The 17,375-nt window shown below is 34.9% G+C and overlaps 1 protein-coding gene across 9 annotated transcripts in view; it reads right to left on the bottom strand.

Annotated features, from left to right (window-relative positions):
* hyd (E3 ubiquitin-protein ligase hyd) overlaps nucleotides 1-15,970 on the bottom strand; it is a 68,800-nt gene extending 52,830 nt beyond the window's left edge. For 6 of the 9 annotated variants that reach the window (XM_088269590.1, XM_088269594.1, XM_088269592.1 and 3 more), the window contains exons 1-7: nucleotides 15,761-15,970; nucleotides 10,624-10,824; nucleotides 9,500-9,660; nucleotides 6,181-6,255; nucleotides 3,531-3,688; nucleotides 857-1,080; nucleotides 196-371 (exon numbers count right to left, since the gene is read on the bottom strand). In XM_088269590.1, coding sequence (XP_088125716.1) covers nucleotides 196-371; nucleotides 857-1,080; nucleotides 3,531-3,688; nucleotides 6,181-6,255; nucleotides 9,500-9,660; nucleotides 10,624-10,824; nucleotides 15,761-15,822 — 1,057 coding nt within the window. In that variant the 5' untranslated portion in view covers nucleotides 15,823-15,970. The remainder of the gene's footprint in view (nucleotides 1-195; nucleotides 372-856; nucleotides 1,081-3,530; nucleotides 3,689-6,180; nucleotides 6,256-9,499; nucleotides 9,661-10,623; nucleotides 10,825-15,760) is intronic. The other 3 variants (XM_088269598.1, XM_088269596.1, XM_088269595.1) reach the window with 1 other exon arrangement.
* Between the last annotated feature and the right edge of the window lie 1,405 nt (nucleotides 15,971-17,375).

Here is a 17,375-nt window from a genome sequence, read left to right on the forward strand (position 1 = left end):
CAAAATAACTATACTGAATACACAAAAATTTAGATTGGCAATTTATTTCCCTTCGCTGTAATTTTTTACTAAGTGGGTTTTACTAAGATGTTTCTCTATAATGAGTGACACGGTCTGTAGATGTTTAGAAATGCTGCATACATTTTTACAAAAATCTAGACTGTTTATTTACTTGTAAAATGAGACTATAGGTACCTGTATCTTTGTCCCAGGCGGTGTCGCGCAGTGCCGACTCGAGCCAGCGGCGCGGGCCGAAGTACTGGCGATCTCGCCAGCGCGAGAAGGACTCTCCCGTGCGGTCGGCGGGCGCCGGGTCCCGCTGGGCCGAGCTGCTGCCCGCTCCGCCCCTGGAACCGCTCGCTCCGCCACTCCTACAGACACAAAACGACGTCTTAAATATGGATCACCAGGCAAAGCTTGAAAAGCAGACCCGTAATTGAATTTAGAAATATGATAAACGATTATGCCTTTTGACTGATGTTATTTTTTCTAGTCTTAAAAAAAAGCTTGCAGGGTGTTACAATGTCAATATAAAATATTAACATATTTCAGACGGATATTTTTTACGCCTGCGGACCGCTGGCGACGGGATTGATAATTATGTACATATAGTTAAGACCCTGACAAAGAGATTGGTATATAATATTAATATAAAAAAGTTGGATAATTCTTTATTTTCCTTTGAAATGACACCAGCGCAGAAGGTAAAAACACCCTTCTGTCCTTAAGCATCAATCGACCCAACGGGTAGAAATACCTTTCTCATCCTAAGTGTGTCAATGGACCATAGCTAGACTAAAAAAGTATGTGAACCAAATAACCGTAGTTAAAAACACAACCAGACATGACGAGTTACCTTCTGATTCCTGAATAGCCGAACATGTCCTCAGAGAACATGGCGTCGGCGTCGATGATCACCGAGTGGTCGGGCGGTGTGGAGTGAAAGCCTCCGTCCAGCAGCGACATGAGGTCCTCGGGCACGTAGCCATCGCCGGCCTCGCCGCCCTCGCCCTCTTCAGCCTCCTCGTCGTCGCGCGATAGGAGATTGTTCACTGCCAGGTTGACGTCCAAATTTGTACGCTGCGCAAGACAAATGTTATTCATATAGTGGTTTGGTAGCCAAATCATCATCTGAGCGCAAGTATGGCCTGTAAACTCTTTAGAATTTTAAAAAAAAAAATCCATTTAAAAAAAAAATGATTCTTTAAAGACAGAAAATAATCAAAATGATACATCCTGACATAAACAGCACAAAGACAAAGACATCGATCAGACTATCATTAGTCTTCTTCTTCTTCTCCGTCTTAATCCTCATTGCTGAGGGTTGTGACCCTTGCAGAAGCAATGACTCTTCTCCAGTTATCCCTTGACTGCGCTGCACGTAGCGCTCCAACCACTGAGGTGCCTGCTGCTGCCTTAATTTGATCGGTCCATCGTGTGGGGGATCTTCCTCCCTCTCTTTCCCTCCAGGCTACCGATCACAACTAGTCGTTCCAGGCTATCCTCGTTGCCACGCGCAACGTGTCCAAAGAACTGGAGAATCCGTCGGGTACAGATATTGGCCAGAGACAAGCCATCCAAGCGTAGTTCCTGGCGAATGGACTCATTGGTGCGTCTAGCTGTCCATGGAATTCGGAGCATGCGCCTCCAACACCACATTTCAAAGGCATCAATTTTTCTCCTTTCTGCTGCTTTTATAGTCCATGTTTCAGCAGCATAGAGAAAAATGGAGTGGACCAAGCTCCTGACAAGCTTCATCTTGGTGTTGTTACTCACACCCCGGTCTTTCCAGATTTTGTCTAGCTTAGACATGGCACTTTTGGCGATGGCGATACGACGTCTAATCTCTCCTTCACAAGTTCCTTCATTGCTGATTTGAGATCCGAGGAACTGGAACTCGTTTATTATCTCTAAACCTTCGAGTGAGTTCCCGAGATCACCAAACTTCTTAGATCGATCTATGATCATGATCTTGGTCTTGCTTTGGTTAATCTCTAGTCCCAGTGCCTTGCTCTCAATCTCTACTCGTTTAAGGAGATCTACCATCTCTTTTGGGTCTTTGGCCAAAAGTGTTGTGTCGTCCGCATATCGTATATTGGACAGCTTTACGCCACCAATGGACACTCCTCCATTCCATTTGTAGAGAGCCCTGCGCATGATGTATTCCCCATAGATGTTAAACAGGTCAGGGGAGAGTATGCATCCCTGTCTTACACCTTTCTCAGTGGGGAAGCTTGCAGTGTTTATGCCATTGATTCTTACGATTGCCTTACTTTGGGCATAAAGTCCATGGATGAGATTTATCAAATGGGATGGGACTCCCATCTCCATGAGTACTTTCCACAGATGTTCCCACTTCACGCAGTCGAAAGCTTTTTTGTAATCGATAAAGCATAAAACTGTTGGCGTCAGGAACTCTCGGCTTTTTTCGATCACTTGGCGGATGTTGAGGATCTGCTCTCTTGTTCCTCTTCCTTTCACAAAACCAGCTTGTTCCTTTGGTATTTGCCATCCAATGTAACTGTGTAATCGTGCTTTTAGAACATATAGCATTATCTTGCTGGTGTGAAAGATAAGTGCTATTGTCCTATAGTTTTCACACTTTTTGGATGAGCCTTTTTTGTGAAGAGGAATGAAAACAGATTCAGCCCATTCCTGAGGCCATGTTCCCGTTCTCCATATGATGTTGCAGAGATCCAGCACTGTTTTTATGCCCTTATCCCCTAGTTCTTTTAGAAGCTCGGCCTGTATGCAGTCATTGCCGGGGGACTTGTTGCATTTTAGTTTTTTCAGTGCATTTCGAATCTCTTCTTCCAAAATGTCGGGTTCCATGGTTTGATTCTCAAAGGAAGGACTTCCTGCTGTTGAGGTCTCGGCATATAGTCCGGAGCAGTAACCTCGCCATCTCTCCAAGACGCTGCCAATGTCCGTCAGAACGCTTCCATTTTGGTCCTCTATTGCCCATGTCTGAGGTTTGAAGGCACGGGTTAAGAGTTTAACCTTTTGGAAAAGATCCTTTGTAGTGACGCTATTCGCTTTATCTTCTATCTCAGCACAGATATCCGAAATTTGTTTATTTTTGTCTCGTCGGCAATGTCTTTGTATATCTTTATATCATTAGTAGCTGCTGGACAAATATCACTTGGCTGGTATTTACCCAGAGAGATACGATTTCTATATCTGTACACATCTGTAATCCTAACGCCCACTGATCCCTTAAATACGTGCCTAGAACGTGCTGACCAAGTGGATATTCCTGTGCCAGAGAAGATGCTTTTACATACATAAAGCGATAAAGCTTTTTACTTGTCATTGAATAAATCTAGACCAACTAAATTCATTAAAAAAGTTTAATAAATTTGTTTAAATTTCACAATACATAGTTATTTTATTTGATAAAAATACCCTACAGATTCTCTGAACGCTCCACTAGTCAGAACAGGGGGTAAATTTTCAGCGTTCGGATTATAGAGGTCCTGGTCCTGCTGTAGTTTGAACGAGGTCATAGAGAAAGGTTCGGCGTCTCTCACCTGCAGCTCTCTGATGATGAGGCTCCGGCTCTTGCCCTGCAGCACGACTTGAGCCTGAGTGATGAGGTCCTCGGGGACGTACTGCGCCGGGACGGACACCACTCGACTGGAGCCCGAGGCCCCTATGATCACACCGGCGGCGCGGCTGCTCGAGCCCGCTATACACAGAGACACATCGTTACTACGCTACTCCGAGACGGTTGGATTGTTACCGCTTCCGTGTATAAGGCGGGCATATGCAGATCAAGGCAGAAAGGATAATGCAGAACATGCAACTCTAATTCGTAGCATCTAACAACAAAATCCACTCTGGCGTTTGTATTACTTTTTTGTCAACTTTATTTTTCATGGAATATGTATTTATTTATAATTTAAAAAAAATGCAAAGGCATGCATTAAATCTTAAATCAAGCTGCATTTTCAATGCAAAGCTTATAAATTGTAAACGATGCTAAAAATATTAAAACACACATCGCTCACTAACTTTCAAGAACATCATTTCGAAAATCGTCAATTTTCAGTTGTGCATGTTTTCAGAATGCCCAGAAAATGTATTATATTCCAGCAAAAGCGGGATATTTTAAATTTACTATTTACCCGCTACAGGACAGAAAGTGTTGTTTTTGCATTTTGAAGAAAAGGTATTGTTTATTTATTTTTATAAATATACTTAATATTTTTCAAATGGAAAAAAAAAAACATTCAGGTTTTACCTAAAAAGATCTGTTGCACAGTAAAAAGTTCAGTAAGTGGCTTGATATTTATTTTTAATACATTGTATTATATGTTTAAACTTTAAAAATGTTCTCCTGAAAAATCAAGTTTTTTGATTTATGACGTTCTTGAAAGGAGTGAGCGATATGTCATTTAAAAATAAAATATGTTTGGATAATTTATAATGTTAATTTAATGCAATAAAAAATTCCCTGCTACAAAATTTGGGGCAAAGTTTTATTTTAAAATACTCACAAAATGAGATGTTTAATTTTTTTTAAATTGTTTTTGATAGAGAATATTACATATATTGTAGTTTATCATTTTATACATATTCATGGCAGTCGATTTGTTGATAAGAAGTTACTGTTTCTTAGCAATAAGTACTGATTAATTGTAGAAAATAGAATTAGAAAAATATCATGCTACTCTTACACTAAATTACCATAATTGTTCACAATACATTTCAAGCATCATACTATGAATACTTTTTTTTTTAATTTTAAATATTCATGCATTAGATGTTGGAAATAAAGAAATAAAATTTAGTACATATATAATTGTTTACATGTGCAGTAATAATTTTTTGAGAGAAGTAACTATTGCATGCAGTTTAAATGCAGAAAAAATTGAAGGCATATAAAAATTGTATATTATACAATGGTTATAAATACATCATTATATTAATTTATATTGCATATATGTCAAGCCTATAATAATATCCATCACCGTTATAAGCTTCAATTTTGTGAAAACATTGAAAAATCTTCATTTACAGGCCAGATTATCCATAAAAATAACAATTAAATATTAAACATAAAAAAAAAAATTACAATAATTGGAAAAGACTATGGAATGGTCGGTGAAATCATATTGAAAAAATAAACTTATTATTATATTAAAACTGCTGAAAAACCCGTTTAATTGCTTAAAGGTTATATTAAATAATGAAAATAGGTTTTACACTCTTACATTCAAATAGTTTCTAAAGATTTTTTAAAAATAAAAATGTTTTTACGATACATACAAATGTTTCGATTCAAAACAATCATGTGGTGCGCCTTAGCAGCCTGTGTTTGAAAATAGGAATCAAGTTATGGCAGATTATTTGCCTACTAAAAATAAAAGTGATAAATTTTAAATATTTGAGGAATTCTAATTGCAATTGAGTAGGGGATTCAACTAATCGGCCAAACAGAATTTTATTATTATTCCACTGAGTTAAAACCCAACAAATAACTAATCAGCTAATAAATATGTAATATAAATGGAATAACCCGATTTAAAAAAAAGGATTGTATAAAAATCCAGATGGTATATCTAATTTGAGATACTTTAGGGTAAAATAAGTAAAAATATCAGCCTAATCTGTAATTAGTGGCCAACTCCATATGAGAGTAAAGATGTTATAATTCATTCAACAAGCAGAATTTAAAAAATTACTGAAGTCATATTTATGCTTCAATTGAAAACATTTTGCAAACACTACTTCTTCAAATGTTGCTTCTAACTATAGTTGAACTTAGTAAGTTTTTTTTCATTAGCAGGACCTGTAATGAAGTGTACGTTAGTCTCTTTCCGAATTGTTTTACATACTAAGAGATAAAACCTGAAAATATTCTGTTCAATTTTTACTAAACTGTGACCAGTTATTTTTTAATCATAATATTTTAAGATGGTGCCGAAGCAGTAGTATACGCAAGATGTCGTCAATCGAAGCATAATTTTGCTTATTACCAATTAAATTTCTCTTCATTACATAGTTAGTGCGTTACTTCATATCGTAATAGCGTCCCCAATGGCGTTGGCCACTACAGATTATCCGACAACGATAATGCTTCCCGCAGACAAATCCCCGAACACTCCGAACACCAGCAGAATGAAGATAAAGTATGCGGCTGGCCGCGATCAATCATTTCTACAAAACTGTCATCACCTGCTGCGGCAAATCTGGAAAGATGCTCAGCAAAGTCCCGCGTGTTTGTGAATACATTACGATTTTTCGTGTCACCTAGTTTTTGGGCAGACAATATTCTCAAATGTAGTGGAGCATTGGCGGCGCGGCCAAACCTCGGAAAAAGGAAGTAATCCAAAATACCAATGTATTTATAATTGTAAACCTCTCAGATCATTTAACCTGTCCGGGAGTGAGTTTCTGCGGACAAAACTGTATCTGGAGAGTAAGTATTTTTTTTGCTATTTTATTTGAACTCTTATTTGACAACGTCATTACGAGGACGTCACACAAACTTTGTTTTAAGAAAAATGGTGTTAGTAAAACATGAAAATGATTTGATTTGTGATTATATTGTTTAAATAGAACCACAGATGGCAGTACAAGTGCCATTTTAGATATAAATGTCACCGTGCTTTGATTACAAGAGCGGCCATACATGTACGGCCATACTTCCAGACAGGTTAAACACTAAAAACTAGCTAAAGGATAAATCGGATCTGCTATTACATATCTGTAACTCTCTCTTTAATCCTCAGCCTCATCCGATAATGTACAGACCACTGGATCGGCCCGGCGCAATGCTAACTTGATTGTTAAATATGTAACAGCAAGGCAATCAGTCCAGGGTGATATTAAATAAGTATTAAAGTGACAAATAATATTCCTCGAGAATCTTACTCAGGACCTAATGCACGGTAGCGAAATATGCTGACCACAACACTACAGAAGCCTGACCTCATAAAGAATTCAAGAATTAAAAATATTTATACACAAATATTTTTATAGATAAAATAAGTTACTTTAGTCAGCAAATATTGAAAAACTAAAATACTATGTATGTCATAATAACAAGTTGATATGAAATATATTTATATATTTGCATAAAAGGAAAGAAAACATTTTTCAATCGATAATACGCATTGTCATGTTATACTTTTCCACAAAAACTTTAAGCAAATGCGATAATATACGCATAAGAAAACTGTCAGCCTGAGAGATTAAAAAAATATATATCAAAAGAGTACATTAGTACATTAGAAGTGATATCCGCTGCATGACAAATGGCTTCATTATTTCGAGGTTTAACCGCAAATTTATTCCTTAGTTTAATGGCCAAATATATTTTGTTTTTGAAATCTCCAACATAACATATAATAAAAAAAATTGATGAGTGTAAATTTAGATGAATGTTTCAGGATTTACTGAGATTCTTTAGAGATTTACAGAAGTCTGTTTCCAGAAGCAGTAACACGTGTAAAATATCACAAGCCTCTCCCATCCATACGATTTGCATGTGACAATATACAAACACGTCGCTGCGGAATTCTAAATAAATAAAAATAAAATAAATAAAACATCCGCAGAAAAGAAAACATCTGAAAAATCATATTGGCAGCGAGGCATCATATCCTACACTTCAAATAGTTAATCCCAATTTCAAACAGGATCTAGAACTAGAGACTATTTCATTAAATTTCATCTATATCAATAAAATGATAAATCGCAATATGTGAAATTGTGCAGCTTCTACGGTCATTATAACATGGATTGGCTGTATCTTCTTCATCATCCCTATCTGCACTTTATGGTGCATTGCAATGCAATTTTATATTGCATAAAGGCAAGACAAATACTTTTGCACTTCAGGTATAGAAGTAAATGATGATGCAAATTAAATAGTAGGAACCAGGGCTTTATTTTCCATGTAATGTGGTGGAACGGGGTTCCGGCACATTTTTTTATTTATTTTAAATTAGACGAAACAATGTTTTCGCTTACGTAATTACAATCTAAATGTGTATAATAAATAATAATAAAACCCTTATCTGCACCCCAATGGTGCATAGGGCACTGCGTCATATAAACGCAGTGTTATCTTGATCGTTTACACATGAAGGAAAGGTGATCAGCCCTCCGCTTCAGGTACCAGTCCAGGGTAATATTGAATAAATATGACAGTGAAAAAATCACTTATATTTATTTTACCCCCCTTGGGAATCGAACCCGGGACCTCCAGAACGGTAGTCGAGCGTGCTGACCATTACACTACGGAGGCGGACGTGTGTATAATTCATCAAAATGATAAAATATAGTATCGAAATGGATATTTAATTAATAAAAAAAAATTAGTAAAAAGCTTGACTTGAGTGAGTTCCGGGACCATTTTTATTTAAAAAGGGCCCCGGTAGGTGCTATTAATTAAGAAAGGGAAAATGACAGCAATTGGCATCAGCTGCATACCTGCACTCGTAATTGTGCAACGTACACGAGTCCCTTGACTATATTTTACTCGTACAAAAACTCCTCGAAACAGACCCCCGACGTGAGAGATACCCTGTGTCTACTGAAGCAATATTGAAGCAAACAACCAACAAGGTATAGTATATACTAAAGAAACTTAGGAAACAAAGTGAAATGTGCAAGAAGAACATGGATGAGTATAAATGAAATTGTTAAAAAAAAAGTACACGTATATCTACACATTAAGGCTGACACAGAAAACAATTACATATTTACACATGATGTCCCAACAAAACATTCAAACATTCTTATGTATTGCAAGTTCGAGCAGTCAATAAAATAACAATTGATTCAACTTAAAATATCAGTCTTCAGTGTTTTATTTGGTTCCTAGCTAAGCTATGAAAAATTGAAGATATATGTATAAAAACATAAATAAAAATAAATTCAAAGACATGAGTGAAAAAATTGGAAACATAATTTTAAAAGACATAAGTCAAAAAATTTCAAGTTCCTGAACATACATTATCAATATGAACAGTAGCTGAAAGCATCCATCATAATGGAAATTCGGTGCAAAACAAATGTGAAAATATCATACTGTTTGCAGTTTAAAAAAATATATATATATTTTCAGATTTGGCATTTCATTTGTAGAACTCCATTCCGTCAGTTTACAACATTCTTTGAAAATGTCACAACTATGCGAAACAATTGTCACAAAATCGATTTTTACGTGTTTTTTGTAAACAATAAAATACAACTTATTGTCTTTATAAGCGCCCTTGAGGTAATATTTTACGAAAATGACGCCATAAAAATTATCCAAATTATTATTATATAACTTAGTAGGCTCAAAAATTCAGTGTTTGATTTAACATTTAATACATAAACTTTCCAAATTCTAGTATTGTCTGAGAATAGCTTCACAATTGTGATATTTTCTAATGCAGTCTGATCTCTGCAAATACCGATCGATTACGGCATAAGAATATAACATTTTAGTGGGACTTCATGATTGGTATTGAAGCTGCGATTGGCTGGTCTGTAATCTAACCCTGAGAGTTGGATGCCGTCCGGATGGAGTTGGTCCTCATGATGCGGGCGCGCGTGCGCGGCTGCTGGCGGGAGGAGCTGCCCCCGCCCCCGGAGCCGCTGGCCGACCCGCCGCTCTTCCCCCCGCCACCGCCGCCCCCTCCGCCGGGGCCACCCCCTCCGCTGAAAATAAACGGGATATTCAGACATTTTAACTAACTAACTAACCATCACGCCGCTTCACCGCAGGGGTAGGCAGAGAGAATAGAACGCCACACCACTCTGTCCTTGCAAACATTCTTCGCCTCTTCCACGTTCATGCATCTCCTCATACATACCCGCCGATTGTTTCGACTCCTAACCTGACCACTTTCAAGTATTTGTTATATATACTACAAGACATTTTACTAGGTAAATAATGCAAATATCCAACAGCTCAGTTATTATAACATGAAAATAGAGACGAAGATATTTATATTCATCTCAATTTTCAATTCAAACCCTTATCCGAACCCAAATGGTGCATAGGCACTGCATTATACAAACACAGTGTTATCTTGATCGTTCAACACACAAAGGAAAGGTGATCAGCCCTCCGCTTCACGTACCAGTCCAGGGTAATATTGAATAAATTAAATTATTAAATTAGAGTGAGAAAATCACTTATATTTATTTGACCCCCCCTGGGAATCGAACCCGGGACCTCCAGAACGGTTCTCTGGTATTCTTGCCAGTGCCCTTTATTATAATATAATGTATACCCACACAAAGGCCATGCCTTTGTGGGATCTTTTTTGTTTTAATATATTTTTTTATCTTAATATATTGTGAAATGCCAAAGATTTTAAAATAAAGACAGAAAAAAAATGGCATTATAACTAATGAGAGAGATAAGCACTAGTCAAATTTAACAAAACTTCTCTCAAATGTTGGAAAAAGTTCACAAAAAATGTGTCAATTATCGGTAATAATAAAAAAAATTAAAACAAAACTATTTAAATTGTATACAACATTTTGAGTGTGTCCAAATAAGCAAAATAATTATACCAGCCTATGACGGTCGTCAGCCCCGTAAATGCCCAGACTTCCATATTCTTCTCATCTTTGATGAGATGTCAAAAAATAATATTTAATTTGTATATTTACCTTTTAGAATTGTCATTTTTGCTGAGGTCGAGGCGCTCGGGGAGTATGGAGAAGGCGACTCTGCAGACCGTGCCGTCCTCCAGCAGGCACGCCACGTGCGAGGGGCCGACCACCACCTGCTTCACCCCGCGCAGCCCCGCTAGCGCCGACGAAACGCCGCTGTGTCCAAACCTGTTCAGCCGCTCCGACACCTCCTTCAATCTGAACAGGACACAACGTTCAAACGTCAACTCTGTATCATCCCAACATACGTAACAGATAATCAACCTTCCCCTCCCGGTGATATGTATTTACTACAACCCAACTTTTCAAATGAGAATATCAATATAAAATGTAATAGATACAGGCTCAGAATTTATGTATTCCTCCGTAGTATAATTATATATTACATGAAAGTATTATAATATAAAGTTATTCATTTACAGCGACGGTGATAAATAATTTGTGAAAAAATTGGGAATAAAATCACCAATACACAAACATTTCTGTGTGTGCGCGTGGCGTGCTTTGTAAGTATACACGCATGTCACTCCTTCAGTTCAGTAGTGCGCAGATCGTCTTACGCGGCGGTCGTGTTGCTACGCTAGCTATTACAATGTCTTTTTTTCTTCGTTTTTAGATAATTATCAGAGCTAACATTACAAAATTGTCACATTTCAACTTCAATTATGGTCAATAAAAGCAATATTTAGGAATATTTGAATTTTTCCCGTTTTTAAACATTTTCATATGGTGTAGAAAATACATATCACGTATCAAATACGTATTTACCAAGTAAAACTTAAATTACAAAATAAATAAAATTGTTAAAACCGGTATAGCGGAGGGAAGACCATTGACTAATTTGCAAAGGCAAATAGCTGCAAGTTAAAAACAGTAGTTTTGAGATAAACAACTTTATAGTGAACATAAAATGATGCTTTTTGCCAACATATGTATAAATTTAATACAATTTTGCGGCTATTTGGATAATGAATATCTCGGTAAAGGAAAGAGAGAGAACAAAAACTGTGATTGTATATGATAGAGGCTAGTTATAAGAATGCTTTGAGCCATGTTATGCCAAACAGCCGCAACTTGAGTTATGGCTAGTTGCCTTTACACATTAGTTGTGTGCAAGGGCTCAACATAACAGAGCAAAGAAAACAATTACATTAAAGCACACATTCCCGGAAGCCCTGGGGATAACGGGGTATAGATACGGTTGGAGTAAGGTCATCATCATCACCATGAGTCATGAGGACTATGACTAGAATATTACGCACAGGTCCATTTTACTCATGAATGTATTGTCCTATCAATTTATGATACAGATTTATATAACCGCTTCATCCTAGAAAGTAAAGTGAGTTCATAAACAATGACTGATCCCTTAGTGACCACTAGAGCACACCGTGTCAATTGTTCTCTGTCAGAGTTTACAATGATTGTTTAATTTAGATAACTGTAGCGAAATTGTCACCTGCGACTGTGCACCGTCACAGCTATAAAATTTTGAGAGCACCTCTATATTATATCAGGTTTATACCATCTCAATAATTAATACAGGACTAAATCTCAGACAATACGAAGATATTTCTAACTGAAAAGAATTACTCAAAATAAACATTAGAATTTTACCTACATTTACAAATATTGCATCCAAAAAATATATATTTCTATCAATCATAATATCTGTATGTACCAGGAAAAAATTGTAAAACCAAAACACTAAATATTTAGGAGAGACAAGTAACTTTTAAAGTAGACATAATATTATTGGATCTATGGTTTTATTTTTAATTTCCTAAATGTGGAAGCTAAATATTCTTTTAAAAACAATGGATTTACAATTATTGGCCTCGTACATACAGATATTATGTAATCAAATCCTGCCTTGAGGCAGGTGCAACAAGCATACTAGGTAATTTGATTCTCATAATATTGATATTGACCTTAACCATTATTGGTTCAAAGACAATTTATTGTTTGAGGCATGCTGGCCAACTTAACACATTTTTTTTAATGTATAGGTGCTTTAGACCAATACTGAATTCTTGCCGCTTGTACACCTTTGCACAGTGCAGAGAAATTTAAAAATAAATTGAGGTTTAAAAGAAATTCACAAGTATTCAATCCATTTTCATTATCTTTCACATTATAATCCTTGAATAATGCCTTCAGTCTTTCAAACCCATGCCACTTTCTAGGTGATGAGCTTTGTCTGCTCAAATTTAGGTAATTTCCGATCGGAAATCGAGCTAACTCCTTCCGCAATCCGAGAATCTAATCTACATTATATAAGGAAGTCTAGCTAACAGTTAACGGACTGTTAATCCTCGGGTGGTTATAGGTTGATTGTTTTAAGAAACCGTGAAATCTGAAATTATGAATGTACCGCAATGACGTGTAATTCCGATTTTATGTCTGACGGACAGTTACTTTGACAACTGTGCAGTTACGGTAAAAGAGTATCACAATGACTTTGTGTGAGTAAATAAACGTCAGAGTACTATAGGGATTTATAATATCAACACATTGTTTGCGGGAAACGCTTGAAAGCGTCTTTTACATACTGTTGGTAGAGAGCAGGAGACGCTTAAAAGCATTCTATTTGCCTACTATTGGTAGAGCGCAAGAGACGCCAACAAATATTGTACAGATCGGAATTAGGTTTGCAGTTACTTGTGATTAGTATACTGAAGGTCGGGCGGTAGACTGAGTATAATTAGGGTCGGGGTTGATGAAAAAACTGCCTGACAACAATGTGTTAATAAATACGGATCGTAAGTTATTTTGAATACAGTTTTGTCTCAATATTTACATTTTTCGCAGTTTTGCAAATGATATTCATTTATTAAATTGTATTATTTACTTCATAATATACATATTTATTCACATTATATCCAATAATTTTTTTTCTCTACTTTAGTAGTTAGTAACTACCAAGTTGTAGCTTTCTACATAACTTATTCAATTGGTTTTCCTTAGAAGTTAGCAATTGTCTTCAACAATAAACCTGCGTTTATTAGTTAACTAACAGTTATTAGTAAAGTGTGCATCAAAAGAACAATATGTTCATGATGCTATTTAATTTTGGTTAGTGCCTAGTCGTCAATTTCTCAATTAAGGAGAGTTCATTAAGGTGGTATGGACATGTGGAGCGAATGGATAACGAAAGAATGTGCAAGAAAGTATATTCGGCGAATGTGAGCGGGAGAACAGAACGAGGACAGCCGAAAAAGACTTGGCACTGTCAAATCAATCAGAACCTAAAATTTGGTTGTATCAAAAGTCTGTGTAATCGGAGGGCATGTACGACTAGATGTATGGATGTGAAGGAAGCCAGGAGTGTGTCAGAACAGAAGAGTGTGGTGTTCCATCCTGTCTGCCTAAGGGCGTTTGTGCACTACACGGAATTACACGGAATTTTACCGTCCGGCACGTTAGTTAGCAAATAAAACGGATGATTGGCTTGGATTAGCTTGTGCTTTTGTCCATCTTTCTTCGGATCGGTGCTCTTAATTGGTGCGTGAGCACGTTGCGCGTAAATTTGATCATGCTTAACTGTCGTAGTCGCTTTCATATTTCAAAACCGGACAGCCGGGCGGTAAAATTCCGTGTAGTGCACAAGCGGCTTAACCCTGCGGAAATCGGGGTGATGGTAGTAGTAGTAGCAGTAGTCAATTTTACCAACAATTTATAATTAAGTCAAATGGGTGTCGAAACGACATTAGAGTGAATAAAAGCTATGTAATTGAATTGTTTTACCATTTTACGCCAACTTTAGTTAGTTTTTACGACAATACAATAGTAAAATTTGCATTGGCATCACCGCTTTGTCATAAAATGGCAACACATTCTAAAATTAAATAGTACAATGTCTAACGAGAAAAGAAACAAACAAAAAAACTGTCGCCATATATAACTTTCAGTAAGAAAAATGCAGACCGATGACCAATTATTCGGGTAGATGCTATTACTGATAAAAGACGCTTTTTAAATACATATATTCACTTATTTAAAGTGATAAATACATTTAGGTATTTACACGAACTTTATTGTACTTGATAAAAAAAGAAGAGGAATAACACATCACTAATTTAAGGTTAGGTATAGCTAAGCTCGAAGAAGTAACATTCAAATATGGCTAATATATTACTAATATTAATTCCAATGCATAAGTATTAGCATAATGCATCTTCAATTCCACTTCCATATTGAGATTGATTACAAAGGAATAAAATATTAGATTTATAGTAAAAATCTCGAGTAATTAGGAAATTTATTTTAAAATATAGATTATCTTATTTTATTTGTATAGCTAAAAATATTTAGCTATTTGTAGCCTTTATGACGGAATAATACCAAAGCATAGCAAGGACAAAGTCAAATGATATTTTATTTAGTGGCCATTTTCTGCTCGAATTTTAATTCATTTTATTTTATTTGCGGAAAAAAATTTAATGTTTCTTATTTTAGACAAAGCGAGCTGTTGGAAAGACGCGTATTTTAGAATATTAACCGTTTGTAATATTTCATATGTTAGGGCACAGCCATCAAATGTCATACGAAATATGCCCCGACCTAGCCTTCAATGACAGCAGTCTACAAACGTTTTTTCCTCGATAATTGATAGCACTATAAATTAGGGGTTATGAATTAAAACATAAAAACACAGTATCTAAAGAAATGTAGCGGAGGATCCTGGATAATTGCGCGTTTGCAGGATCGCGCACTGTTTTGTCATAATGATTAGCAAGTCTACTGTACAGATCAGATGTCCACTGGGTGAGACACCACATGCAGATTCTTAACAGAAATCGTCAGAAATTGAAAAACTAAATTACATCTAAATTATAATACGATATCTGCATTCGGGTAGATATCCGAATCGAGATTCCATAATGGCAGTTGAGCTCGATTACATGCGGAAGACAAATATACACTTTCTGGATCTTTCTTGAGATCCTCCTACCTTATAATTTTTATCTAGAATTCCATAAAACAAGTCGAAACGTGCAACAAAATATGAGAGATCATCACCACGAAACCAAGATATAGCGTGATTACATCTTTCATCAATTCGGGCATTCGTACAATCTGTAATATGAAAGCAATGGAGTCAGTTTTTTTTAAGACGAATTGCATGTTTTACCTATCAATCAACTGATCTTCGGTCCCTGGCAATGGATGGACCACAAAATGCATCGAAGACATTTTCGATGATTTTAAGAATAACTATAAACATAAACTGACACACGAATTACTACTCATCTGGCATTAGTTTTAGTTTTAAAAGCTCACAACAATAATTGGCTAGATACCACCATGTTTTTCAGATTGCATGGCGGTGCTGGATAGTCTATGGTGAGATACATGTGCGAGAGTGGGACAAAAAATAAATAGGTGGTCCGCATTATCTATCCCAATTTTTATATATGAAAAAGGTTCTACACACAAACAGACAATTTATTATAGTTTATAAAATATTGTCAAAATTCAAAGCCGTCTAAAATTATTCTCTTCAAAAAAAAAGTTGTTTTAAAACGTATGTTAGTGAATGTAATAAGAAAGTAACATGGTTGTCTTTGATTCTTTTTACAAGCATTTTAAAAATACGAATTCAAAGTAAACCTCCAGCCCCTTCTAGACCATTATACAAGGAAAGGTAGAGGGTAAAGTTGGTTGGGATGGAAAGGAATGTCTTGACGTACAGTCTTCTTCTTCTTAATTTTATAATATTTACATTTTCTTACTTAGTTTATACCACTCCCGATATGGAGAATATGGAGCCCACAAACTTCCTATAGTCTCTTCTGTTGGCTAATATCTCCGAAACCACCGTAAAACTGAAATTCTTCGTAGATATTTATTCTCAACGCTGTGAATGTATTTTTTTTCTATATATATATATATATATATATATATATATATATATATATATATATATATATATATATATATATATATATATATATATATATATATATATATATATATATATATATATATATATATATATATATATATATATATATATATATATATATATATATATATATATATATATATATATATATATATATATATATATATATATATATATATATATATATATATATATATATATATATATATATATATATATATATATATATATATATATATATATATATATATATATATATATATATATATATTTATATATATATATATAAATATATATTTATATATTTATATATATATATATATATATATATATATATATATATATATATATATATATATATATATATATATATATATATATATATATATATATATATATATATATATATATATATATATATATATATATATATATATATATATGTGTAAATATATATATATATATTTATATAAATATATATACATATATATATATATATATATATATATATATATATATATATATATATAACGTGGTAATATTTTCCTTTTGAAAATTAAGTGTAAATAATATGTAAAGTGGGTGTATAATAATAAAATAAACAATGTGTTGCTTTGTAATTAAAGTTTATTCTTAATTTATCTTTATAATAATTTTTATATCTATCTATCTATCTATCTATCTTATTCTGACAGTAAATAATATTATCGGAAGTCTTTTGTTTTCTTCTGAGTGACGCATGCGACATCTGTTGGTAGAACTGTTTTATGTAGGTACTCTTTGTAGGTACTTAATAAAATGTATGGGTAGGTACCTAGTTATTTTATTACATCTCCCCCCT

Source organism: Brachycentrus maculatus, unplaced genomic scaffold (genome assembly GCF_059751285.1).
Source record: "Brachycentrus maculatus isolate JH-2025_06_01 unplaced genomic scaffold, ASM5975128v1 h1tg000358l, whole genome shotgun sequence".
Classification (NCBI taxonomy): domain Eukaryota; kingdom Metazoa; phylum Arthropoda; class Insecta; order Trichoptera; family Brachycentridae; genus Brachycentrus; species Brachycentrus maculatus.